A 25,603-nucleotide genomic window follows, 5' to 3' on the forward strand; every position below is an offset into this window, starting at 1 on the left:
TGTCGAGTTGATCCCTGTCCCCGTCGTCAATGGGCCTGGCCTGGGCCGCTTTGTCCAAACCATGCCTGAACGTTGATAGCAAACTGCTCGCTCGTCTCGGGGAGTCTATCAACGGTCCTCGGTCCGCAGGTGAACTCAGGGCTGTTTATCCGTTGCCATTTTGCGCACCCTTTATAACTCTGCGAATGGTCCAATAGCGTGGAAGAGATTAGAGACCAACGTGCCAGCCTCCCAAACTCAACCATTCGTTGAAAAGCGGCTTCAATGAAATTCGGCAGAAGTGGTAATATTGCTGCTACTCACTGACGCAGACCCCTAACCGAAGAACTGATGTGGGAAAAGAAGCAGAGGAAGGAGACGGCAAGAAGAAAATGTTACACCCCACACAACAGAGTACTCCTTTCCGCCTCCAAAACTGTCTGCCTAATTGTGTCCGGCCAACATTGATGAGAGGTTGATGCTCAGGCAGGAGATTGTGATACGGCCGAGTGTACCAACAGTCTCCTCGCCGACCTATTCGCAAGGCTGCTCGCTGGTTTCGACAGCATTGAGCGTTACGAGTGGTGGCGATACAACAGGGGAAACCAATGGAAACGCATGCTGCCCTCTCTCACTCCCTCTCCCCTTACACGCTGCCATCGATTCTGGAGTAGCATCGCACAAAAACGATTCAACGATGCGTAATGAACTTACTATCTGAACCGCCGAGTCCAAACACAAACCCACCAATTGAGACAGACAAAAAGACAACGCCTAGCATCTTGCGCGCACCCCGCCCTTGACAAGCCCAGTTGCGCTGATGCCGACGCATGTTCCAACGCCTGCCCCAGCCCAGCCTCAAACAGCACTGGCTGGATTTTTGACATGTAACTAGTTCATAAAAAAAAAAGAAGAACGTAGCCTTCGTTTTCATACTGGAACGACTTCCTTTCTTTTTAAGCCATGATAGGTGCAACCCCGGATCAATGTTGGTCGCCCAGACTATGGCTGCTTTGTTTGGAGCAGAGTTTGATCGATCCTAGTTTACTGCGGTCCACGGTAGGTGTCGTACCTGGTAATCATCAGCGTTTGGTTCCAATAAGAAGTTTGAATGTCAACGTTGCACCACACGCGCCATCAACAGATTGGATAGAGGCCGGAACCCTGTAGAGCAACAAGACTCGACAATTCACAACGATTTCGTGGAGTAGACTCCCCAGCCGAAAATCAGGGTATACCGGGACAGCGCCTTTTCCGGCCTCGGGGTTTCTTTTGAACGTACCTCCAGATTCTTGCACGCATGTCACCACTGCCTGTGGCGAAGAGGTTGCCCATGGGACTAGGTGCGACAGAGATGACTGTCGAGAGATGTTAGCGACCTGTTGATGATACACATTTTGAGGTAAATACCCGAGTTCTTGTGGCCCTGAAGCATGAGCTGAGCAACGCCAGTCTGGGGGTCCCAGAATTGGACTCCGCGATCCTTGGATCCTGAAAGAACCCAGGAGCCATCGGGGGTCAACGCAACGCTGAGAACAAAGTCCTGGAGCCGTGGTTAGCCAATGGAATCTGGCTATTGTCGATTGCCTTACCTTGTGGCCCTCAAAGGTCTTGATACACTTTCCTCCCTTGGGGATTTGAGCGGGAATCATCCGGGGCGGAGTCGAAAGCTCCCACATCTTGATCGTCTTATCCAAGCTACCACTGACGAGGTCCTTGCCGTTAGGCGCAAAAGCGACAGAGTAGACACTGTCCTTGTGGCCAACGTCGCCCTCGAGGCGTTCACAGAGATAACCAGTGGTGACGTCCCAGACGCGGACGCTCTTGTCGAGTGAGCCCGCAGCAACGAAGCGGTTGTCGGGTGACATGGCAACCGTGGTGACACCGTCTTCGATGGAGAGCACAAAGATCTGTTTCCTCGCGTTCAGATCCCACAGGCGCACCGTGCGATCGCCACTGCCGGAGGCAATCACATAGCCGTTCCTTGCAAAGTCGAGCGAGTAAATGTCTTGGTCGTGGCCGGAGAAGGTGGCCGTGATCGTGCAAGTCGCGATATCCCAAACCTAACCGACATTGTCAGATGGAAGCTGAGGTGTGATTGTGGCTCGAAACCTACCCTGATCACCTTGTCTTCAGCACCCGTGGCTAAGTACTTGCCGTCGGGGCTGAAGCAGACGCTGCGAATATACAAATCGCCCTCGTCATTAAGCGAAACATCCTGCAAGACACAGCGCTTCTCGCCAGTTTGCACATCAAAGATCTGGGCCGAACGGTTGCAGCCCGTGGCAACATAGCGGCCATCAGCGCTGAAACGGACGCAGCACACAACACTGTCATGAGGAAGGGTATGTACGAGATCCACATCAAGGACTCGGCGAGTGCGAGGGTTAAAGATGGCAAACCAGTCGGTTCCTTCCCTCTTGTAGTTGGCAGGCACCTGGTCAGGGTCAAGCTCGGCCAATGTATTTCCAACGTTGGGAGGCGCTGGCGTAACCAATGGATTGTGTGGCTCGGCATGGAGCTGGCCAGGAGGTGGAGTCGGCCGGGCGACCTGGGGTGATCCGGGGTATGGAGCAGCAGTGTTCTGCTGCGGGGTAGGTGGCCCAGGAGGTCCTCTGCCAGGCCTAGGCTTTCCAGGACCGGGAGAGGCGGCGGGCTGTGGGGCCTGGGGATATCCTGATGGTCAGTCAGCAAACAAAGTCCGCATAAGCGTTCCATGGCAAGCCGGCAGAGGGGCGCGTTCAATGAGCAGGGGACATTTTGGGCCTCGCAAAGAACATCTTACCGTTGGGAGCCGGTTGATAACCACCGCCAAAGGGATGCTGTGGCGGACCAGGCGCAGCGGGGTTGAGGCCCGGCGGACCTTGGGGTGCATGAGGAGGGAGGTTCTGAGCTTGAGCAGACTCTGGAGGCGGAGGCGCCAGGCCTGGGCCACCTCCAGATTGCGACATGATGCCGCCGAAGAGGGTACCTTGGCCATGTCCAATGGAAGGCGGTGGCTGGGAAGGATTTCCGTGCTGTGAGTTGTTCGCATGGGACGAGTGCGAGGGTCCCCCAGCGGCGTCGAGCTGTCGATTCAGACGTTGAATTTCTTCCTCATATCTGCTAGAGCGTTAATCCAAGTCGAAGTGGAGTAAGAGCATCAACGCACTTGGCCTTCATAGCAATTTGGGCTTGCTCTAGTTGATAGATCTTCTGGCGGACAAGGTCCATCTCTTGAAGCTGTGCAGCGACTGTACCATGGTCAGTGTCGAGTGCTTTGCTTGGCAAGCCTTTGTTGAGAATATCTCCAGCTACTTGCGCGAAGGGACAGAAGCCCGGCCATTGCCGCGAACAGGCAAAAACTTACGTTGACGCTCCATCTCACCAGCTCGGCCAGCCTCATTTTCGAACTCTCCACGGATTTGCTCAAGCAGCTCGTTCAAGCGCTGGTTGGGTGCGCTGGGCACCATGCCGCGATGAGCGTTATACATGGTGGGCAGGGTGACCAGCGCGCGATGCGTGGCCAGAGTCTAGATGCGCAAGATGGAGACGGTAGAGGAGAATTCCGGCGAGGGGGGGGGGGGGGGGGGGATTGAGACGCGGATCAACGAAAGCTAGCGACGCGAACGCGGTGCTCGCGAGACGATTGGCGCGCAGTGGGTGCAGAGGGTAGCGGCTGAGACGGCGGCACAGAGTGCGCGGTAGGTCTCGATGATGGCGCCAGCGACTCGCTTAGAGAGCCCGGGGAGGTGTTGCGGGCGCAGGGCGATGGACCGTCGATGGCGAGGAGATGGGTGGGCGGAAAGACGGGTGGTGTGGAGTTGGCACTGAGTTGCAACCTCCCGCAAGACGACGAGGCTAGCGGGAGCACGGGCCAGCATAAGCCAGAGCATGCAGCAGCGGGAGCTAAGCCGCGTGTGGTTTGGAGGGGCCCTAGGCCCGTTTGGGCTAGAGCCACCAGACTGCGCGTCGTCCCCCGGCCGCCCTCTTCACTTCCAGAACAGCCGGTTACCTGTTACCTTTTGCCTGTTACCTACATGTACCTCTGCTCCTGGATACATGTACACCACCCTTCGGTCATGTACACCACCCTTCGGTCATGTACACCACCCTTCGGGCAGGGTCCGACGACGAGGCTGATGAAACGGCGGCACGCGCCGTCTGCCTCAGGCGCCGGCAATGAATCAACCGCCACTCGTCCACCGAGGTCGCCCGCCCACCCCCCCCCCCCCCCCCCTCCCCCCGACCTTCTCCGTCGGGCAAGACGAAAACAAAGAAGCCATTTCATCACAGCTTCTTGTATCAATGTGACCAGTTGGCTCCTCGACCGACCAAATGAGACCAGATCGTGCAACATATGTCGCAGCTTTGCACCATGGCTGCGCTTCGACAGAACTATCGACAGGCGTGCAACGCAATGTGAAAATCCATCTTCACCACGGGATCTGTTTGGGTTGTGCCCACGCCGTTGGACCTTCGGCGTCGCTCTGTTGTCATGCTTACTTGTCTTGTCCTCCGCATTGGGCGACTCAAGCCTCCTGCGCCGACCCCATGCCCTCGTCCAGACTGCCGTCAACGGCGATTCCACGCCATCAGCCTTCTTACATGAGGTACCTCAATGTCATGCGCTGCTACCCAGTCCTTTGACGCATCCACGTGGTGACACCGATCGCCAGTCAGCTCCATGCCCTCGGGCCCTTTGCATCCCTTCACAAGCCAATTCCCTTGTGATCAGTCTTCTGTATTAAACCCCTCCAACAACCTCTTCGTTTTGCTGCATCCATCATTCTCTTCCACCAAATGAAAAAGCTCTCTCCATTTCATGATCTCGTCATTGTCAGACACCAAAAAAAGCCCCTCCCACCACACCAGGCGGGCTACGTGGTCTAGCACCGACGACCTCCCTTTCGCCAGCGCAAAGACTCGCCATGACTTCGAAGCTCATGGCCCGACTAAGCACCTGGAGAAGCTTGGAAAAGCCCGGTTGACAATCGAATTCGGAGAAGTTCCCACCGTAAGTCGCCAACTGCAGCCTATGCCGACCCTGCTGACCATTCAAGACCCTTTATATTGGACTTGCTGCAAAGCAAGATGAGCGTGGCTTGCTTGAAGTAGGCTTTGCCTCACATGACGGAACCTACAGCCTCGACTTTGCTGTTCATGTCCTCGGCGGCGAGGACCCCAACAGCCGCAACCGACGCAGTAGCAAGTCCTCGAACGGCTTTTCGACTGGCTTCTCCAGCAATTGCAGTTCTTGGGATGGCTCGCGGCCCTCCACTCCTGCAGTCCCACTGCGCGAGCACGATCGAGACAAGGCTCTGGCTGACTTTGTCATTTCCAAAATTTCCGAATATCAGCAAGAACACCTCTACAAGTTTGCTGGCGCTGGCATCACCAAGGCTCTGGTCGATCTGAGCCCACAGCTGCCTTCTCGCCTATGGTGGGAATTGGACATTGTGCCCCTGGTTTTTGAGCATGGCTTGGAAAACCTGGGTGTTGCTCCCAAAGCCGCAGTCACCATCGATGAGGAGGCTGACTCGATGGCTCGCAAGTCGCTGATGTTTTTTGGTCCTAACTCACAGCCAAGGGTCCAGATTGGCTTCAAGAACGTCGTTGAAGTCGATTGCCGAGGCCATGCCTTGATTACTCGGCTCGATCAATACCCCGAGACTGTTGGTCAGCGTACGTGGGAAGCTACGTTGAAATACGTCAAGTCAATCAAGGAACACAACACCAAGATTGCATTTTTCAACAGCACTCCTCAAGGCGGCGGTGTTGCTCTCATGCGCCACGCGCTCATCAGACTTTTCCGCTTGTTGGGCGTTGACGCAAAGTGGTACGTCCCGAAGCCGAAGCCAGAGGTCTTCCGCCTCACCAAGACAAACCACAACATACTACAGGGCGTAGCAAGCCCCGATGCGCGTTTGACCCCGGAGAAACAAGCTGTTCTGGATGAATGGGCCCAGGGCAATGCCGAGAGATTTTGGATTCCGACCGGAGGACCATTGGCACCGCGCTCGAATGGTGGTGCAGACGTCATCGTTGTGGACGATCCACAGATGCCTGCGCTGGTCAAGATCTCCAAGGCTATCGATCCTGAGCGCCCAGTCATTTTCCGCAGTCATATACAAGTCCGCTCGGACCTCGCCGATGACCCTCGCACACCAACGGCCGAGGTGTGGAACTGGGTGTGGAACAACGTCCAGCAAGCCGACTTGTTCATCAGCCACCCTGTCAAGGAATTTGTGCCCTCCAACGTCGACTTCAAAAAAGTCGGCTACCTGCCTGCCACTACCGACTGGCTCGACGGCCTGAACAAGGAAACGAACCAGTTTGTCACTGAGTACTACTTTCATGAGCTAAGCTCAGAGTGCTTCAAACAGCAAATGAATCAGCTCGACTTTCCCAACCGCGACTATATCGCTCAAATTGCACGCTTCGACCCATCTAAGGGCATCCCCGATGTCTTGGCCGGCTACGCTGAGCTACGCCAGACACATATGAAAGGCTGGCCCAAGGACAAGACACCGCAGCTCGTGCTGGCCGGCCATGGTGCCGTAGATGACCCAGACGGATCCATGATACTCGACCAGACGCTGTCGCTGCTGAACGACAAGTATAGCGACATTCAGGGCGACGTTGTTGTCATGCGCCTGGGGCCGACGGACCAGCTACTCAACACCGTCATGTCCAACGCCAAAGTTGCGCTTCAGCTGTCGACACGCGAAGGCTTCGAAGTCAAAGTCTCAGAAGCTTTGCACAAAGGTATCCCGATCATCGCAACCAAAGCAGGCGGCATACCTCTTCAAGTCCAACACAAGAAATCCGGCTTTCTGGTTGAGCCCGGCGACTATCGCGCCGTGGCGAGGCACCTGGCCGAACTGTTCAAAGACCCGGAGCTGTATCAACGAATGTCAAAGTTTGCTGCCACACATGTCTCGGACGAAGTTAGCACCGTGGGCAACGCGCTGAGCTGGCTATACATGGCGGACAGCTTGGCCAAGGGCAAGAAGTTGCTACCGGACTCCAAGTGGATCAATGACATGGCACGTGAGGAGGCCGGTTTGCCGTATGTCGAAGGCGAGACCAAGCTGCCCAGGAAGAAGGAATTGAACTTGCAAGGCTAGTCGGCGGATCAGTGTCGAAAAGCGGGCGTTCGGTTGATTCACACAAATTGGATTCAAGAGGTCATGTGTAATGTTGGTCCCCTTAGGAGGTCAGCTTTGACGGTTTTCTGGATGGCATTGGTCTACTGTCCTTTCAAGTTTCTGCTCAATGTTGCTCTGGCTGACGACCAAATTGCAAATCGATTCTGGCATAAAGCTGTGACAGCCATTTACAAGATAGTTACGCGGCAATGAGATTGGTCTTTTGAATAATGCCTTCGGTCTCGAACGGGCCTTGATGCTCTAAACTCGAGCTTTTCTTGGTGTCCACTGATTCTCGTTCTCGATCTATCACCTTCAGAAAGACTGGTCTGCTTTTGATGCTGCCGTCATCAAAGGCGCCCCATCCGCCTCCACCCACCCGGTCAGCACATTTCCACCCATCATTCCATGCCCATTCAAAGACACGTCTGTGTCTGCGTCTGCGTAACCTGCCGCTACTCCCAGACCCTGCATGCCTGCCCCGATTTATACTGCTCGCCATCCTTCGGTCACCCGCTCGTTCTCAGCCACGCCACCTCATCCCGCCCCGCTCCGCCCCCCCTCTCTCACCTCCTAAAGCCCAAACGCTTAGCCCCCACACCAATTGGTCCACCTGGAGGGCAAAACGATACGCAAAACATAATTATGTGCACCAACCGGGACTCGAACCCGGCGCTTCAGCTCGTATGGCACAGTGGGAAGCTGAAATTTTACCCCTAAACCATTGGTGCGATCAAAATATTGATATGGAGTGTGCAAACTATGACTTGCACCGCACGAGCTCTCACAATATGGTCCTGATCAAAACAAAGAGATGATCTGAACAATATGTCGTGGTTGGAAGGAGAACTGACGAAGGGGTCAAGAAGGTCAAAGAGAGGAATGGAGGGGCTGGATTGCGAGGAGCTGCGTTGTGAGCAGGACTTGCGTCAAGCGGACTCGAAAACCAGGCGCGCGGACAACAGCTCTCCACCGCCGCCCTACCTCTCCTCCACACCACCGCCACCATGTCGAAGATCGAGAAGACGATACAGCGCCAGCAAGAAAAGTAACGTGTCGCCCTCCCCTACCGTGCCGCACAGCTCGTCGAAGCGCTGGAAGCTCACACGCCGCTAGGATCGCAGAGGGTCAGTTCTACGAGGCCCACCAGCAGCTGCGCGTCATCGCCGCGCGCTACATCAAACAGTGCAACTGGAATGCCGCCATCGATCTCCTCTCGCAGGGCGCGCAGGCGCTGCTGCAGGCCGGCCAGGGCGGTAGCGGCGGCGACCTGTGCATTTTCTTGATCGAGGTGTACCACAAGGCAGAGACGAAGCCCGATGCGGGGAGCAAGGCGCGGGTTTTGAGCTTGCTGCGGGCGTTCCCGCCAGAGGAACCGACCAAGAAGAGATTCATTGGCGACATGATTGGGTGGGTTGAACAGCGAGTCGAATGGTGCTCTGAGATTTTGCGCTGACGGTGGCAGGTGGTCGGCGAGGTTTGGTGAATACCCTGCGGGTGACCCAGAGCTTCACCACGTAGCTGGCATCGTTCTCGCTGAAGGTAAGTGTCGATTCTTGCACTTCTATTGCTGGCGCTGACCTGTAACTACCAGATGGTGAGGCCTACGAGGCAGAAAGACACTTTGTCCAAGGCACGCGAGACTCGCCCGAACAGCTCATCAAGCTCGAGTATGAATGGTACTCCGAAGACCAAGCCCACACCGCACCGCTCTATGCCGCTCGCGCCGTTCTACCATATCTCGTCGCCGGCAATGTGCGCGCCGCTAACCAGTCTTTCCTACAATTTACAACGCGTCTCTCGCAAGCCAACAGATCCCTCGCCGTACAAGAAGTCAGTACCGCAAGCGTCGATCTACGCCTATACCCCTCGCTGCCACTCCTGAACTTTCTCGGCCTGCTACTCCTGTCTGTGACCCGTGGCGGCTCGGAGCTATTCCGGCTGTTGAAATCGCATTACAAAACAAACCTCGACGAAGTGCCAGCATGGAAGGACGCCTTGGATCAGATTGCCGAGATGTACTTTGACATTCGCATGCCCAGCCAGTCCAACCCGCTCATGGACATGATGAGCAGCATGTTTGGAGGCGGTGGCCCAGCAAAGAAGCCGCAGTCCAGGCGCGTAGAAGCGACGCCGCCGCCTGCTCCAGGTTTGGACTGAGAAAAATAAGAGGGATCTCGTTAGTTGCAGGAAGTGGATGCAGATCCCAGACCGAATTTGCCCGCCAGTGTAGCCTGTAGGCTACGGGTATCTCAATAAAAATGCAATATGCACAAACGCCCGCTCTTGACCCAGTATGTCCAAACAACCATTTGTTTGCCGTGCCCTTGATCTGCAACACATGAAGATCATTCCATTATCATCATCTTGGGATCTTCAGCCTCAAACATCCACTTGTCTTCCTCGAGCGAATCAAGCTTGGCTTGGAGACTGGCCCGCAGTGTATCCTGGAGCTCCGTACACAAGGAGCAATTTTCTCGCTCCTCATCGCCCTTCTTGCCAGTGCCTTCGGGGTGCGTCTGTTGCTGGTGTCTTCGGTATGTCTCGACGAGGTGTGTCTTTGCTTCTGTATTGCGACCTGTCAGACGCCCGTCTTAAAGGTGAATCGAATCGCGGTGTCATGCTCTTCGCCCATGCGGTGCATATCTCTCGTCTTCCTACTCGCCTTTCTCTTCGCTCTCTTCGTCTGAGGGCAGCGGCCCTAGTAATGGCATGTCGAGCCTGTAATTCCCGTCCTCGTCCCGCGCCACCATGTCTCGATCTCGCTCGAGCATAACGCCTTGGCGCCCTTCTCCTTCTTCTCCTTCTTCATCGTCGACGTCGGCTAGGTGCAGGGTGGTGGCGGAGGTAGCACTCGTCGTGCTGGGCGCGGTCGGCCGTCGGGAAAGCGTACTGTTGAAGAGATTCCGTCGCATGCCGGAGGCCGTAGTTGTCCGGTGCGTTGGGTGGACATGTGTGGCGCGACTGCTCATGGCAGGCGATAGAAATGGTAGGAGTAGGAACGCGAGCTGAGGTCTTGCGAGAGAGAAGGCTGGTTGTTGTGGAGAAACGATGCACAGCGGAAAGTAAACACTCAAGATGCGGATTTTGCGGCGAAATGTGGTTGCCGCCGACGGCTCCCATGTTCGCAGCAGACGGAGCACGACTTTTGCCAACACATTGCTGTCTCTACAACAACTCCGCAAATGAGATTGCATATTGCTCAAGTGGCTTCTACCAGAGTATTTCCATCTTAGCAGACAGTCTCTGTGATACTCAGAGCGGCTTGCTGGTTCGATTCCGTCATTCCTGCCAGGGCTTGGTCTAGAGCATTTTGAACTCGCTCTCGACACAGCTCTAAGAGCCAATCTTGCCTCCACTCAACTTTCAGGTAGGCTTTGCCATCCCCGTCCCGTCAATGGCTCGATTCTATCAGCTCATTAAAATTCCAGGCCAAACTTGGTGCAGGGACCGGGGTGCGACATCATAGGCTCGGCAAGCGTGACGTCGTGTCCGTAGATCAAGGGTCTTGAGCGCGTTGCCGGAGCATCTTCAACAACACATGTCCTCCGTGCCATATTCCAAACACCGACTGACCAACGACATGCCTGGCGAAGACGGAGTGGACGAGCGAGCTGGGGACCAATCAACCCCACATGCACATCAGTTGAGCTTCCACTGCGCAAAGAACACGGGGTCATCCTCAACCGACCTGACTCCGCCATGCGAAATCGCTTTTTACTCTCTCGACGATGAACACAAGTATCGACCCGATGACTCGTCATTGTCTTATTACTGGCCCATGAATGTCAGCGAGAACGCGCGCAGGGCTGGTTTGCAGACCGGTTTTGACACCTTTCGCCGCCATGACGAAACGATTGACAGACATCTCGAAGCCTTGCTTCAAGCTCTCCAAGAAAAAGAGGGCAGAACCGGTCGAATCACCAATGCTGAGCTCATCACCTGGAGGGGCCAACTGACTAAAGTCCGGACCCCAAAGTTTGCCTCTCATCAAAAACATCTATTAATAGTATCTAGGTTCTGACAACGATCTACGACAAAAGAGACTCGTTCGAGATGAATGTGACCAAGTTCCAGGTAAGTTCTTTCGTGGTTCATTTCGAAGGCTTTGGAGATGTCTGATTGACGTGAGTAAAGGGACAAATGTGCGTTAGCTTTATAGCTTATTTCACCGACCACCGCTCACGATATGTGGCTGACGCAACGGATGTTCGCATAGCTTCCTCGAGGAACACCTCCAGGCTAGGCTTGAACGCCAGTCTCGGGATCCACGCGGTGGACTCTCGCCTGTGATGTACCTGGGTATGTTTGCCTGTAAAAAAGAAACTGCGGAAGGGCATCGCTTCGATAATCTCGCGAGCGGTGACTAACGCACGTATCAGGCTACAAATTTGAAGCAATGTCCACTATTCCGGATGTTTGGGACAATGTCAGTCGAGAGCGGATTGAAAATCGCCATGAGCAGCAAGTCTCCAATCACGCGCAGTACTGCTCAATTGTGTCATCCACGCTGGATGACAAGCATAAGATTGTTTACGGAGGAGAAGTAGACTGCAGTAAGTTCCTTGTTCATGGGGAAAGATCCGGGCTCACGAGGCGACGCAGTATGGGATAGCCATGACATGCTTCACGAGTCCAACCCTGCGGAATATCATGGCGAGTACGGCAACATTGACAGGTACAATTACTACGACTGGGTAGAGCTCAAGACTTTGGCCAAGGGCCTAGCCGACAAGAAAAATTATGCCTACGACATGCGACTCCTTAAGTTTTGGGCGCAGTCGTACCTAATAAACTGTCCTCGCATCGTTCTTGGCCTCAGAACTGAGAGCCGGACGGGCATATTGGACATTCCCAAGGTCGAGTCAATCAAAACGCACACCATTCCCAGGAACAAGCCTTGGTCCAAGAATCGTTGCTTGAAATTCCTCTCTGCCTTCATCCAACTCCTCAAAGACCACGTGACGGAAGGTGACTACTGGCGTGTGAGGCACGTTGAAAACCAGGAGGAGCTCCAGCTGTTCCTTGTCAAGCGCGGAACGTATGGTTCCATCGTCAGCGACGAGTTTATCGAATGGCGCAAAAACTTTGACGAAAACGGCATCCTGAAGTCCTCAGAAGTCAGGACTAGCGCGGAGAATGGTCCCGAAGCTATGCAGGACATTCAGCCATCAACATAGGACAATCCTCAGAGTCGGTTTGAACAATCAAACCAGCCCACGATCGGGCATCTGTCCTCTCGGCATCGGAACGGCGTTGGTACAGCTCGGCATCCACCACAGGCGTTGGAAACGGTTTCTTGCAAGCATATGCGGCGCTGGCATGGTCCAAGGCGAGCATCAAACAGACATTATTGATCTGTATACTCATACGGAATGATCATTGGCGGCAAGGGCATCAGTCTGCTCTCGACGAAGGAGTTTTCTGGACAAATTCTGTCTTGAATTCCAGGTAGGTCTATAATTATTAGACAGAGACTCTTGCCAAAGCCAGCTTGCGACTCCATCGCCCAGTAATTCTGTCGCTCTTTGCATTTCCAGGTGCCCAGGCATTTTCTTGTAGATGTCGGCCACTCGGTTATCTAGGATGCAGGTAAGCGCATTGCGTTGGACTACTCGGCAAGAGACAATTCGAGGCGAGGACAGCCTGAACGGGAGACACAATGCGACAAACAGCCGAAATAACCGAAACCCCCCCAGATTGGTAGAACTGTACCGAAAAGCAGAAAGTAAGCTTACGTTGAGTACCTACAGACAGTCACTGCTTGTATTCTGTTCATGATAGCCTAAGGTCGCATAATAGACGCGATGGCTAAGTAGAGCATGGGGCGAGAGAGGCAACCTGTACGACGAAGCGATTGGGTGTCATTATCATGCAGACGCAGATGCAGATGCGACATTCCCTGCTCGAGCAGACACAAAACTCAGCCTCGTCCCTCTGAAGCACCGTCAGGCAGACATTCATCCTCACGATGGCAGACCCGATTACTATTATCACTCTTGTAGGAGGCGCTGCTTCGGCCGGTTGGGAGCTCTCCAAGATGTTGTATCAAATGGTTGACACAATCAAGAATGGAAAAGAAGAAGTCCGCAAGCTCGCGCATGGGCTATCAGACATGTCCGAAGTCTTGGAAAGCCTCGAGCAAGCGATTGACGAGGCCAAAGGCTTCTATCGGCCGCTATTCATCAATTCCACCACGTCCGTCCTTGAAGATTACAAAGGGTTGAGGACGGAAATCGAAAGCCACATCAAGAAAAAGAGAAGAATGGAAACTCTGAGATGGTTCTGGAGAAGCATGAAGGTCGAAAAGCCGCTCAAACAACTTGAGGCTCTGAAATCGACCTTGACACTGAAGCTGATCATAATGAGGCTCGCGGCCGACCACAAAAATGATCATATGTAAGGTTCCCCCAGAGCTTCAACGGTTTTGTTTTGACCACAGTACACGCAAATCAGCTTGCATGACATATCACAACGGGAGTCGCAGAAGACTGCTCGACGCCATCGTTTCCGCGGGGTTGTCGAGACAATGATTTTGAAAAATAGAGAGAACATCATTGAGCTGCAGGAGCTCAAGTCGAAGGAGGAAAGAAGACAATTTGAAAACCAACCCGGCCAGCTGCAGACTTGGAGGATCTCAAACCAACTGGTCTTGGATAAGACCGCAGCGTGGCTGCAAGGCATGATCTTCTCACCAGGATTGCATGTCGACTTTAGAGAAGATGATCATTCGAGACCTCCTGTCGTCTCGAATGGAACTACCGGAACGAGTCATGACCCTCAAGAACAAAAATCTCAGGGGGCGGCTCCATTCAATCCTCGGGGTCCGTCGTCAGTGAGACCTATGTCAACAGTCACCGAGGAAGTTCCACGCCCACCCCCGACACCACCAGCCCGTTGGGTTTTGCCGGATCGCTTTTGGAAACCCGATCCCACAGTCACCATGGACAGACTTGTACAAGCATGGTCACTTTTGACGCAGGAGGACATAGAAGAGAGCAAGTTGGAACAAGAAAGACCAGACTCAGCGCAAGAAGAGTTGGCATTCAGCTCAAACGACTCCTCTGACGATGAAGGTAGCGATGTGGAAATGGACAGTCTCAGGACGCAGGCTCCTGAGAACGTCAACAACAATCCTCCGCTTGGCAATAATCCCTCTGCCGATGACCCCTTCCTAAGTACGGATCCTTCTGTCGACGATAACCGTTCTTTCCAGAACAATCCTTTCGTACCTCATAACCCACCTGCCCCTCAACATTCTTCTCGGCGTCCTGATACTTTTGGTCCTCGCAACCCATATGTTCCTCCAAATCCTTACGAACCTCACGATCACTTTACTTCACAAGACCCCTTTGTCTACCAAAACCCCTTCTCAATCCCACCTCGCAGACAACAACCAAGCGATGGGTACATGGCCCATGATTCAACGTGGGCAGCTGGAGAGCCTTTACCACAGCAACAGCAGTGGGGTGCCCCGATGAATGGAAACCAGGAAGCAGGCCTATGGCCAACAAAGACATACAAAGACAGTCGGGGAAACTCGCTACGGCTTAGCAAAAGCTCGGGTGGAGAAAAGGCGTTGTACGTCAACCGACAAGTCCCCCGTTCCCGAATAGACCCACCCTTTGTTCCAACGACTAGTGTCCTCTTGCATGGTTTGGCAAACCCCGAAAACCCTCAGTCTTCGCGGTTGATGGCACAACTAAGACAAAGAGGAGTCAGCATCTTCAATCTGGACCAGAAGCCACTGAAGGTTGACGCGTCAAGCGATTCAGAAGAGCTGGAGCGAGCAAGTGTCATGAACGGGTCCATATTTTGGGAGCCCGGCCAATACCCAAGTGAATTCTTGGTTTCTTGCTCCAACATTGGAGTCGAAGTAATCTACGTGCGAGGATCAGGTAAGCAGAGCAAGAGACCCGTATCAGTCTTTGTCATAATGCTCACCACTTTCGCGCATCTCCAGACTCGGGACAGACGTGGTTTTGTGGCAGGAAGCCGTTCCATGTCAATTTCTTCAACCCAAATTACGTTCCGCAGACTTCGTGGTCATCCGAGAGCAAATTGACGCCAGACCACTATCTTGCCATTGGCAGAGAATGGGTTGAGATGGAAACACTCGAAAATCAGGGCATCGCGTTCAGGCAAGACCACCCGGCTTACTACTTCTTGGAGCCAGACTTGAGTCCCGTAAGTCTGGAGAAACGTGGGGGAAAAAACATGGCTCTAGCTGACTCCGGAAAAGGATGAGATTGTGGAGGCCGTGGTCCACTCTTTCACCCTCCGCGAAGCATCTCTGCGCCGACACACGCGCCTCCACATCTGCGGCGTGCGCAAGGCTCCACGCCCACTCACTGGCAGGGGCTTGAATCACTTCTTTCCTCAGAGCCGTCCGTCGACAGCGTCTACATATTCGGGCTCTACGCTCGTCAACAGCTCCGAGGCCACAGAGAGGTCTGATTCCAGTAAATTTGCAAAAGGACTGAGACCAGACCCTGCGTTGCAAGGCCTTTGACCACGGCCTCGATATGGCCACCTGAATGCTGCGTGTTGCCACAGACTGAAGTTGACTGAAGTCGGAGCCTCGCACCTGGGCGGCTCAGATTGACTGCACAGAACTACTCCGATGGAGCTACTCCTTTCCCCACCCGCCTCCGCGCCAAAGCCACCTGCACCTCCGACTCTCCCCCATCAATGAGCAACGGGGAACTCATTCAGCCGGAAAGGAAGAGACGAGGGAAGAAAAGGAAAAAGGAGAAGAGGACGAAAGAAGCTCAAAAACTGTGCATGGCGCAACTGCAACGGCAGCCGGTTGCTACCAATCAGAGCACACGGCAGCGCCAGAAAAGAAACTCAGGAACCCCACGTCAGCAATCGACCCGTCCCGTCCAGTCGTGCTAGGATATCCCAGATTATGAGTTCTGCACAGGAAACCTCAGGGCTTGCACCCGTTGCTAGGTAGGTGGGTAATGGAAGAAGCATCGCTGCTGCTGCTGCTGCTGCTCCCGCCGGCCTGCCAGCCAGCCAGTCAGCTCGCCAGCGCACTAGCGGATTAGCAGGCAAAGCCAGACAGGGCATCCTCCGCCATGGCGACGAGAAGGCGATGCACTCGAGCCCGCCGCATTCGTAAATGCAGCCACAGAACACGGCTTTTCTTTTTTAACCGCGAACGCACCGCCCGCGATCGCTCACGCACCTTCTTTTTCGCACCCTGCGGGCATGCTGCCCAACGCCGGCCTCCGCCATCGACAAGAAAGCATTCGATAGCCGACAGCCAGCCAAAGCGCGGGGAGGAGCAACCCGGGGGGAAGGAGCCCGAAAGCCGTTCACTGATCGGCTTTTCCGCTGCTGCTGCTGCTGCTGCTGCTGTCGCTGCTGTTGGCGGGCGCGGCGTTGTGTGCTACCGTCTGTTTTGGCTACTTGGGATGACCTAGTTGACATGGGAGGGACCGAGGCAGCATACATACATACACACATACATACATATGCCGCGCGGATCACGATTGTGAAGTGCGGCCACGCTGGCAGAAAGGCACGCACGCGGGCGGCGCGGGCGGGCCGGCGGCGGCGGACATACTGACGACTGACGGACTGACAAGCGAATGGTGCTGGGCTACATACGGTACAGTTTGTGGGCTGGGATGGGCTGGGCAGTTTGGCTCAGTTTAGGCACGGCACCAAGCAAGCTGCTTCCCTGAATGGACGAGGCATGCTCGGATGGGGATGTTCGGAAAGCATGGGGAGGGTTTGGGGGGGGATGGGTGAAGGGAGGATGAGAGGGGGCAAAAGAAAGCAGAGCAGGCCCCGAGCGAGTGCTAAGAATATATACGTCGACGATCGGGCGGCGTGTTGGTGTGCTGTACCGATAGATGATAATGATGATGGAGCAGCAGCTGCGTGGGTGCGTGGATGAACGGGTCATTCATTCGTTCGTTCGTTCGTTCGTTCGTTCGTTCGTTCGTTCTGTGTGGCGGAGAGGCGCAGCATCATCCATGTATGTACTGTTCTGTATGCATCTTTTGACGTCGGGTCGGGTCAGGTCAAAATAGAAGCGTTGTCGCTGCTACGTTGCATGCATCCTGGAATGCTCTCCTAGGCTTCAGGGCTGCACGCTTTGCTTGCTTGCTTGCTTTCTCTCTCGCTGGCGGGCTGGCGATGTGTGTGATGTGGCCCTTCCAAGGGTCTATTTTTGAACATAAAAAGTGTTTGCAAGGGGAGAGACAGTGAGCTGAATAGGTTGAGGGGTACATCCCGGTCTTTCGGCTTCTCCTCTGGAGGGAGTGGGAGGAGTGCAGGAAATAGTGGCGTAAGTTAGAGATGTAGAATGAGTGGAAGACCACCACCACTACTACTATCCGGCACTTAGTGAGATCCAAAACTTGTGCTGCACGGTGGCAAAAAAAAGCCATTGACGGTTTGGACAGCAGTGTGATAGATGATGAAACCAGCAGCAACACTCCTTCCATCATATACCAAACAGGTAGCTCGCAGTCTATGATTCACGCGCATTTTTTCCATTCGTACCTTGGTAGTTGCCAGCCGCAACAGCTAAGCTAGAACAGACCAAGCGGGCAGGGGATGAAGGCGGTGAGTCTCTTCCTGAGCCTCTACGGCGAGCACGGCATCACAGCCAGTGCGCTCTTTGAGATACGGGAAGGAGAGGACGGGATGGTCAGGAAGTGCTGTGTGCCTGACTGCCTGGATGTCTTCGGGACTGGCTCAGTGTTGACCTGCTCGTCCACATGCGCACTCGTTTGCGCCCTGGTCTGGTCTTGCCCCTTTCTTATCCTGATGGTAAAGGGGAAGATAAGGTAGTGGTCATTAGGTGGACGAGTATTCGCCAGGTTGTATACTACAGGCTACATTACGCTGGCCAATACATCCACACACAGCATGGTCAGCGACTGCTTGGTTCTACTGCTTCACGTTCAAACAGCAGTGCGATGCAAAACAGCGCCCCTTTCTTTCTCTCTCCCCTTCCCTTCCTTCACATCGGCCATCCAGTCAGCCTGCACGTCTGCATAACAGACCCACAGTCCAAGCCACACACGCCATGTATGCCATGCTGGCCATCACCCATCTCCAGGGTCCAGCCAGCAGCCAGACAGACCGCCGAGCCACAACAGGTCCACGCGTCCGCCCACATGCTCGCAGGCAGGTATGCAAGCATGCAAGCATGCACGCATGAACAACGTGCGATAGATGAATGAAGACGACGGGATGGCGGCATGGCGGAAGGGGTCGCACCCAGCGCAGACAGCCCACCCCTTACTAGTCCCTATGTACGTGGACGCGTACCCCCACCGGCCGTCCGAGGAGCACGTTGTGCATGCCTCGTGCGTGCCTCTCGCCGTGCGGTGCTCCAGTTTCCTTTGCGAAGACTGGACAACGGTGCCGGGATGCTTCGCAGTCATCTCGGAGCGGGAGGCGGGAGGCAGGCGGCGGGGCGGACGGATGGATGGGAGGACGCGTGGGAGGTAGGGGACAAGGGGGGAAGAGAGAGAGAGAGAGAGACTAGTAGAGGAGGGCGAGCAACGGAGAGGAAAGAAGGGGATGGAGCATTAGAGAGTGGGACGCACGGTGGAGACAAAGGTATGTGTGGCGGCGGGCTAGACTGGGCTGGGTCGGGTGGGTTGGTTCTTGCGTGCCTGCCCGGGCGAGAAGAGAGGCAGATGGGAGATGAGAGAGATGAGAAAGATGGGCGAGGTGGGCTGACACGGGACTGAGCGCGCAGGGACATGTGGAGATGGTGTGTGGAGTATTGTGGAGAGTGTAGGCGAGAGAGACGTTGATCTGGTCTGGTCTGCCTGTGTCGATGCGGTGCGCGCTTGTAGAGTAGGTATATCCCGTCGGTGTGCGCCAGACCAGAACGTTATGTATGCCATTGTGAACGAGTAGGGCAAACGTCGTTCGGCCGTCCGGTCCGGAATATCGTGCCGGCGGCAGCACATGGACCTCTCCCGTCGTCCACACGGCGCCCACCAGCGTCTTTTCGGCATGATGAGCAGCAGCAGCAGCGGTGCTCGGCGGACGTAGCAGAGCTGGCGCCGAGCAACGGCGTGCGGATATGGAGCGTGCAGATGTGGAGCGTGCGGATACGGATTACCTGCGCACGTCCGCACCAACTCTTGACAAAGAGACCACCTACCTTTCTTATTTACCGGGCGTGTGGTTTTGGCGCGGAAATGATGGTTGTTGGTGGACAGCGATGAATAATAGATTGGCGAAAATTTTTCCCTTTTCCCCCTTTGCGAAGCGAGTGATCCGCAAACTGTACAATGCTCTGTTTGCACTGACGACAAACACGTACGAATCTTTTGATCTCGCAGCTTTTGCATGATGGACGGTGCCAAAGACGATAGATAGGCGGTTGGCGGTTGGTTCTAAAAGTAGGTCTAGTTTTTGGTTAGTTGGGCGGGCCTAAGGGGTTCATTCTTCGGCGGCTCTGCGGCCGTGATGGAGTGACGACCTCTTCTTGCTGTTCGCTTGTCGTGTCTATATGTATAGTTTTGCTGGAGGCGAGCGGCGAGCGCTACACAGACGCCGACAGATTGGTGTTAGGCGCCCACGGCATTCGTTCAGCGGCGGTGCTTGTGCACCGTGCTAGGCGGCGATCTTTTCCATGAGACCGTTGTGGCGTCGCGGCTGGCATCCGCGGGTGTAGAGCGTGTCAAGACGCTGGTCAAGACGCTGGTCAAGGGCGCCAGTGTGGTCGGCAAAGACGGTGAAAGCTGTCCAAGGCGTGGGGCGTCTCTTGACCTCTTGCGTGCTGTGTGGCTGCGTCCCTGACTAAAACCGACACTTGCCATATTTTCACCATGACGTTCCCTTTTCAGAGTGGATTGTCAAGATTCAGGGCGCCTCGTACGCAATTGTGCGGATCGCTCCGAGACAGCAGGCCAGGCAGGCCAGACACGAGCTCGCTACAACATGGCTTCTTCAAGTCCCCAGTTTGCATCACCACCGCATCCCAAAGCAGCGCTCGGAACGCCCCGATCGAAGGCGAGATCTGCGTCTATGCATAGCAACGCAGCACCAAAGCGACAAGAGCACCGAGGATGCACGCGTGGGCTACCCACTGAGGCGAGCCCTAAGAGGAAATGTTCGAGTGTTGAGCGGTATCTTTTCGAGAAAAAAAAAAAAAAAAAACGAAGCGAGGCAGGCACAGGGGGGAAGTCATGCCATGCGGCAAGGGGATCGAATGCACGAAACGGCATGGCATGATCAAAGAAGACGGTCCGGAGAGCATGGGATTGCGAATAATAACTAATGATGGTGGGAACGGGTTGAACTTGACCGATTCCGTGACGATGATGGCGAGAGCAGCGGTGGGAATTTTCGCACGAACGGAAGAAGATGTGCGTGGTGTTGAAGAATCGGTGAGGAGGTTGAGGACCGGAAGAGCGAAGTCGGAGATATGACTGTGCACATTGTATGGACTTGTGATGGCGAAGTGGTGGTGACGTGGTTGCCGAATGGGAGTTAGCGCGAAGGGGGGGGGGGGGGGGGGGGGGGGGGGGGGGGAGGGTGCGGGAGAGGTGCGGGCGACGCGTGCGGATAGGGTTCGTCGTTCCGCAACGCAGTGTTGCACTAATGCAAGGTACCTCTTGCGCGACGGACATGGCCCATCAAGATCTTCACAGAGGAGACACGGTGGCTGTGAATTTCGGCGCGTGTCCGAGTCGGTCGACATGTTTGCAGGAGACGAGGAGCATCGGGTCGCCAATGGCCGTTACTGCTAAGTGATATCCGCGCGGCAGCGGGCCAGCGGCATAACAACGAAAGTTGGCATGAGGCTAAAGCTCAGTTTGCAGACTGCACCAGCTCGGGAACAGCAAAGGGCTCGATCCTCGTTTGCTCGTGAGATCCGTCAATGCGCACGGTTCCTCCTGGATCAGGGTCCCGAAGATGGATGAATAGGCTTCGCGGACAGAGAGACGTGTAGAGCGAGTCAGCATGGACAGACGGGTTCTGCTGCAAGAGAGGGCGCCGATGGCCGATGAGGGGCAGCGCAAAGAGGAAGTTCCCGACGGGCTGGGCAGAAGTTGGCAGTTTTTCTTCAATGTGGACAGGGGCCGGCAAGAGTAGAGTTGAAGTTGGACGCTCACACGTTCCGGGGCATGATTGGGCCGGCTGCAGAGGTCTAGGTCACCCTGCAGTGGAGTCTTCATTTCAGGGGAGCACCGTGGGCGCGACAAGGACAAGGGCTGCCGGGGTGGGGTGGAGGAATGGGGAGGGAGAGGGCGCGCGGTGAAGAAGCGCAGTCATGACGACGGGAGGTTATCAAAGTGAAACGGCAGCTTTGACGTGATGCGAGGATGAGGCTGGTCGGCCAGCGATCCGATGGTGATGATCTTGCTCATCAAGCTGGGGTCCCATCGACGGCCGCTTTTCCTCGAACGACGGTAGCGGCTGCTCTAGAACCTGTGTGGCCTCGGCTACAGAACTGTACCCAGGCACACAAGAGTTGATGATCGGCGCCTACCCACTAGGCACCTCACGACATGGCCTGTGGGGTCAAAAGCAACCAGCAGTGCTGTAATGTACTGTACTGTACTGTACTGCACTGCACTGTGCTCGTACTGTACAGACAGACACGGCTGGCAGCAAGGAACCTACTGACATGGGCCGTCAGTCAGGAGAGCGGTTCACCGTCTTTTGGCGAGATTGGACCAGTCTCCCCAGCGGCCACGGCGGACACGACTAGGCTGGATGTGCTCGCGGTGGCTGGTGAGAGGGACGACGGTGGTGATTGCTGGCCACGAAGTGTTTCAGAGCGGCAGATCAAACGGGCGCAAGAGAGCTTTTTCGCTGTTCCGTTCCTGCAGCTGCTCAGTAGTTACTTCGTTACTTGGTCACTGCAAGTACTAGCCACAGCCAAGGAACGAGAGCGGGCGGAAGACAGCGGTTAAGTTGACGCCCAACTCATGCATGCATGCACTCCAGCCACGGCGCATTCCAGGCATTCCCTCCCCTCCCGTCCGTCGTCGGTCGGCGGGCGCTCGGCTCTAGGGCAAATGACTGACTGACTGACTGACTGACGGACGAACTGACTGACTGACTGACTGGGCTGGGTGCCGACCTTAGGCCCGCCAAATATAGATCGAACGCTGCGACAGCTAATCTCCTGAAACACCGCGCGGGAATCCTCTGACACTCCTAAAGCCCTCGTCGCCCCCCTCCCCAACTCGTTTCGTGTGCGCGCGCCATCCCGTCCGTCCGTCCGTCCGTCAGTCCGTCTCTCTTCTCTTCTCTTCCGTTGCGTTGCACTTGCAAACCCTCAGACGCCGACGACGACGACTCTCCCTCGAGGCCGGCCCTCGATTCACCATATCTCAAACAGCTTCCCTCGACTCTGCCCCCGCCAATTTCGCTTCCTCCCCTAAACCTCCCTCCATACCTCGCCCACCACACGGTGGTAGCCATGTACTCCACCGGCCCCGCCCCTCAGATGCCACCACCGCAGCAGACGCGACAGGTTGCTCCAGAGACTTTTTTGCTTGACCACGATGCCCAGCAGAGCCTGCCTCCGGATGCCATCATCGCCCTGCAGCAGGTCGACAACCGTGAGCCCACCCCTCGCACACCCAAACGATCTTCCCCCCCAAAAAACTGATCCGCCGCCCAGTCAAGTACTTTCTCATCTCGGCTCCCGTCGACTGGTCGCCAGACCAGTACATTCGCCGCTTCCTGCTGCCCACGGGCGAGTACGTCTCGTGCGTTCTCTGGTACGTCGTCTCCTCGCCGTCGCAAGGAATCAAGGGTCCCCGAATCTGACAGCGCGCTAGGAACAACCTCTTCCACATCTCGGGCACAGACATCGTGCGATGCCTTTCCTTTCGCTTTCAGGCTTTCGGCCGGCCCGTCAAGAACTCCAAGAAATTCGAGGAGGGCATCTTCTCCGATTTGCGCAACCTCAAGTCTGGCACCGATGCGTCGCTCGAGGAGCCCAAGAGCGCGTTCCTGGATTTCCTTTACAAAAACAATTGCATCCGCACCCAGAAGAAGCAAAAAGTCTTTTACTGGTACAGCGTGCCGCACGACCGGCTTTTCCTGGACGCTCTGGAGCGGGATCTCAAGAGGGAAAAGATGGGGCAGGAGCCCACCACCGTAGCCGTCGCCGAGCCTGCGCTGTCCTTCGAATTCGACTCTTCGCAGTCGCTGTTTGAGCAGCTCACAAAGGCCCAACAGACCAACTCCTCGTCATTCAACACGACTGTTACCACCTACTCGCAATCGACTTCGCCCGCGATTGACACCATGCCACCCCCTTCCATTGTTCCGCAGTCCATGCCCCCGGCTGTCTCAGAATCCGCACTTCAGCCCATGGATGGTTTCCCACCCGGCATGACCATGGCTCCTCCCATGAACGGCACCATTGCCAAGAGCCGCGAACGCGATTATACCCCCATCCCCTACGATCGCAACGGCATTCCCCTCAACCAGTTGCACAACAGGCACAGCTCCATGCCCGCATACATGGAGTACTCGCCGGCCCCCTCGTTTGTTTCGTCGCATTACGAGGACTACAGCAACCGCGGCATGTCGTTTGAGCCCATCACGCCCCCTCAACATTCGATTGGTCTGGGTCCTGAGCCTGCCTACATTGCCAACGAGGACACTGGCTTGTACAGCGCGATCCCGGAAGTGGGTCTCCCAGCGAACTTCAACCCCCTCATGCAACTGCCGCCGTCCAATCTCGCCGCGCCGCAGTACTCCAATGGGCGACCATTTGCGCCGGGCAATGTATATTCGGTGATTGAAGGGTCACCCACGTATAAGCAGAGGAGGAGACGATCCTCCATGTCTATTGGTGGTGGTGGTGGTGGTGGTGGTGGTGGTGGTGGTGTTGCCGTATCAGCAGCCTCGGCGGCTAATCCCCACGCCGCCCACAGGCCAAGCGACCTCCGTCGCTCAGTCTCTAGCTCCGTGGTGCCGGTCGCAGAGGCCAATGAAGAGCCTGGTCACAACTCGCCCCAGAGTCTTCAGAATGGCTACAGTGCTATTCCTCAGAAATCCGAGGTTCCGGAACTGTCGCGCCATGGCACGCCGTTGGGGACGGTCGAAGGCAGCCCTGTCCAACAGCCCATGCCGATCATGCCCCCTCAAGACGAGCTCAACTCCTTCACCAATGGTGGCTTCGCAGAGGCCAACGCACACGATGCGGTCGTGCGCCAAGCTCCTGGCGTGTTCCGCCGGGCGCGCAGCGCCACGATGATGGAGTTGGGGCCATATCCCACAAAGTCTCATTCTTGCCCCATTCCCACTTGTGGGAGGCTTTTCAAGAGGCTAGAACATCTCAAGAGGTAAGCGCCTAACCGATCTGCAGTCTCAGGTTGCAGCGTGTGATTAACGTCGGCGCTTAGGCACGTGCGCACGCACACGCAAGAGCGGCCATATGTCTGCCCTTTGTGCAACAAGGCGTTCTCGCGCTCCGACAACCTGGCTCAGTAAGTTTGATGTTTATTTGGGTTGCATCCACCGATCCGACGCTAACATGGCCTCTCTCCAGACATCGTCGCACCCACGAGCCTCGCCAGGATGGCGACCCAATCCCGTACAACAGCGAAGAAGACGAGAACGATGGCGACGGCCTTGGCTCTCTGGAAGAGGAAAGCCCCGAGGCCTCGAACGACTACATGCCGTCCAGCCTCTCCATCTCGCAGTCGCTGTCCGATCTCCAACAAGGCTCCAACGAAGCCCTTGGCGCCGCTTTGCCAAACGCAACATCCATGGGCCACTCGCAAACGTTACTCGCCGCCAGCAACTTTTGATTCTGCGCGCGCGCGCGCCGACGTAGTAACGGCAATGCATGTGGCTGGTCCCGGCGTCCACTTTCTTCTAACCTTACCATTCAGCGTACTTTTTAACTTTTCAGCATCTAGACTTTGCTTCCATTTCCTTTGTTTGATCATGTTCAAATTAGCATCGAAGGGCTGCGCACGGCTTGGGCCCCTGCGGACCACCACGGCGAGAAGTCCTCAAAGCAAGACGCGCCAGTCAGCCCGCTCACGACGCGACGACACAATTACCCTCCTCCACCTTTCCTTCCTCGTCGATCCCGGACAGTTGCGCCCACGGGAACATCGCGCGCCCTTCTGCTGCCACTCGGCGAGTCTCTTCTCTCTTGTCAATTTGATCTTCCCGTGTCGACGTGGTTTATTCTCTGCCCGGTGGCAAGCGATACAAAACTGGCGTCATGTTTCGGTGCCTTGGGGGTTTTTTTATTCTTGTTATTTTCGGGGACAGAATTTTATCGTGGGATTCGTTTTATTGTTCAAATGAGCATCTAGAGCGCGCAAAGTCCTTCTCTCATTCTCTCGCTACAGCCGCTTCCTCGATCTTTTTCTTTTTCTGTGGCTCGTTCATTTCGGCTTGCGAGCTATCTGTGGGACGGGGAAGACGAGTTCTCCTATTGGACAGGAGCACAGCAGCTACTTTTTCTCGCACGGTCTTCTCGTCCCGCTTGTCCTCTCTGCGGGAACATGGCAGGCCCG

At 55.5% G+C, this 25,603-nt stretch overlaps 9 protein-coding genes and 1 non-coding gene across 10 annotated transcripts; 6 read left to right on the forward strand and 4 right to left on the reverse strand.

Annotated features, from left to right (window-relative positions):
• Positions 1 to 1,059: 1,059 nt before the first annotated feature.
• Positions 1,060 to 3,452, reverse strand: IWZ02DRAFT_519654 (wd-repeat protein; the record flags this gene model as incomplete). Its single annotated transcript, XM_066770743.1, has 7 exons — positions 1,060 to 1,337; positions 1,390 to 1,522; positions 1,572 to 2,042; positions 2,096 to 2,655; positions 2,765 to 3,081; positions 3,131 to 3,212; positions 3,329 to 3,452. 7 exons carry the CDS (start codon positions 3,450 to 3,452, stop codon positions 1,207 to 1,209), a joined length of 1,818 nt encoding a protein of 605 aa, XP_066622267.1. The 3' UTR covers positions 1,060 to 1,206.
• A 751-nt stretch (positions 3,453 to 4,203) lies between these two features.
• On the forward strand, positions 4,204 to 5,163 carry IWZ02DRAFT_402520 (uncharacterized protein; the record flags this gene model as incomplete). Its single annotated transcript, XM_066765635.1, has 2 exons — positions 4,204 to 4,975; positions 5,022 to 5,163. A coding segment is annotated over one exon (506 nt), but the record flags the coding sequence as incomplete, so codon positions are not given.
• Positions 4,697 to 7,198, forward strand: IWZ02DRAFT_273527 (putative trehalose synthase (Ccg-9)). The gene is made up of 2 exons (XM_066763527.1): positions 4,697 to 4,975; positions 5,022 to 7,198. Exons 1-2 carry the CDS (start codon positions 4,784 to 4,786, stop codon positions 7,086 to 7,088), a joined length of 2,259 nt encoding a protein of 752 aa, XP_066622269.1. The 5' UTR covers positions 4,697 to 4,783; the 3' UTR covers positions 7,089 to 7,198.
• A 559-nt stretch (positions 7,199 to 7,757) lies between these two features.
• On the reverse strand, positions 7,758 to 7,840 carry IWZ02DRAFT_t72. The gene has a single exon. It is a non-coding gene; the product is annotated as a tRNA-Gly (tRNA).
• On the forward strand, positions 7,814 to 9,269 carry IWZ02DRAFT_519668 (uncharacterized protein; the record flags this gene model as incomplete). Its single annotated transcript, XM_066770744.1, has 4 exons — positions 7,814 to 8,157; positions 8,226 to 8,543; positions 8,575 to 8,651; positions 8,704 to 9,269. The coding sequence occupies exons 1-4, from the start codon at positions 8,117 to 8,119 to the stop codon at positions 9,267 to 9,269; spliced, it is 1,002 nt and encodes a 333-aa protein (XP_066622270.1). The 5' UTR covers positions 7,814 to 8,116.
• Positions 9,226 to 10,272, reverse strand: IWZ02DRAFT_273542 (uncharacterized protein). Its single transcript, XM_066763528.1, has 2 exons — positions 9,775 to 10,272; positions 9,226 to 9,675 (listed from the first exon to the last, which is right to left on the reverse strand). The coding sequence occupies exons 1-2, from the start codon at positions 10,079 to 10,081 to the stop codon at positions 9,458 to 9,460; spliced, it is 525 nt and encodes a 174-aa protein (XP_066622271.1). The 5' UTR covers positions 10,082 to 10,272; the 3' UTR covers positions 9,226 to 9,457.
• A 292-nt stretch (positions 10,273 to 10,564) lies between these two features.
• Positions 10,565 to 12,480, forward strand: IWZ02DRAFT_273579 (uncharacterized protein). Its single transcript, XM_066763529.1, has 6 exons — positions 10,565 to 11,073; positions 11,127 to 11,186; positions 11,247 to 11,254; positions 11,329 to 11,411; positions 11,492 to 11,665; positions 11,715 to 12,480. Exons 1-6 carry the CDS (start codon positions 10,651 to 10,653, stop codon positions 12,287 to 12,289), a joined length of 1,323 nt encoding a protein of 440 aa, XP_066622272.1. The 5' UTR covers positions 10,565 to 10,650; the 3' UTR covers positions 12,290 to 12,480.
• A 1,007-nt stretch (positions 12,481 to 13,487) lies between these two features.
• On the forward strand, positions 13,488 to 15,711 carry IWZ02DRAFT_273617 (uncharacterized protein). Its single transcript, XM_066763530.1, has 3 exons — positions 13,488 to 15,007; positions 15,073 to 15,296; positions 15,352 to 15,711. The coding sequence occupies exons 1-3, from the start codon at positions 13,639 to 13,641 to the stop codon at positions 15,619 to 15,621; spliced, it is 1,863 nt and encodes a 620-aa protein (XP_066622273.1). The 5' UTR covers positions 13,488 to 13,638; the 3' UTR covers positions 15,622 to 15,711.
• Positions 15,712 to 18,515: 2,804 nt separating this feature from the next.
• IWZ02DRAFT_273653 (uncharacterized protein) lies at positions 18,516 to 19,568 on the reverse strand. The gene has a single exon (XM_066763531.1). It carries the CDS (start codon positions 19,442 to 19,444, stop codon positions 18,716 to 18,718), a length of 729 nt encoding a protein of 242 aa, XP_066622274.1. The 5' UTR covers positions 19,445 to 19,568; the 3' UTR covers positions 18,516 to 18,715.
• A 2,542-nt stretch (positions 19,569 to 22,110) lies between these two features.
• IWZ02DRAFT_273672 (STE like transcription factor-domain-containing protein) lies at positions 22,111 to 25,236 on the forward strand. The gene is made up of 5 exons (XM_066763532.1): positions 22,111 to 22,672; positions 22,735 to 22,834; positions 22,895 to 24,412; positions 24,473 to 24,556; positions 24,619 to 25,236. Exons 1-5 carry the CDS (start codon positions 22,531 to 22,533, stop codon positions 24,878 to 24,880), a joined length of 2,106 nt encoding a protein of 701 aa, XP_066622275.1. The 5' UTR covers positions 22,111 to 22,530; the 3' UTR covers positions 24,881 to 25,236.
• Positions 25,237 to 25,603: the final 367 nt, after the last annotated feature.

This window comes from Phyllosticta citriasiana, assembly GCF_038021145.1.
Source record: "Phyllosticta citriasiana strain CBS 120426 chromosome Unknown IWZ02scaffold_7, whole genome shotgun sequence".
NCBI lineage: Eukaryota > Fungi > Ascomycota > Dothideomycetes > Botryosphaeriales > Phyllostictaceae > Phyllosticta > Phyllosticta citriasiana.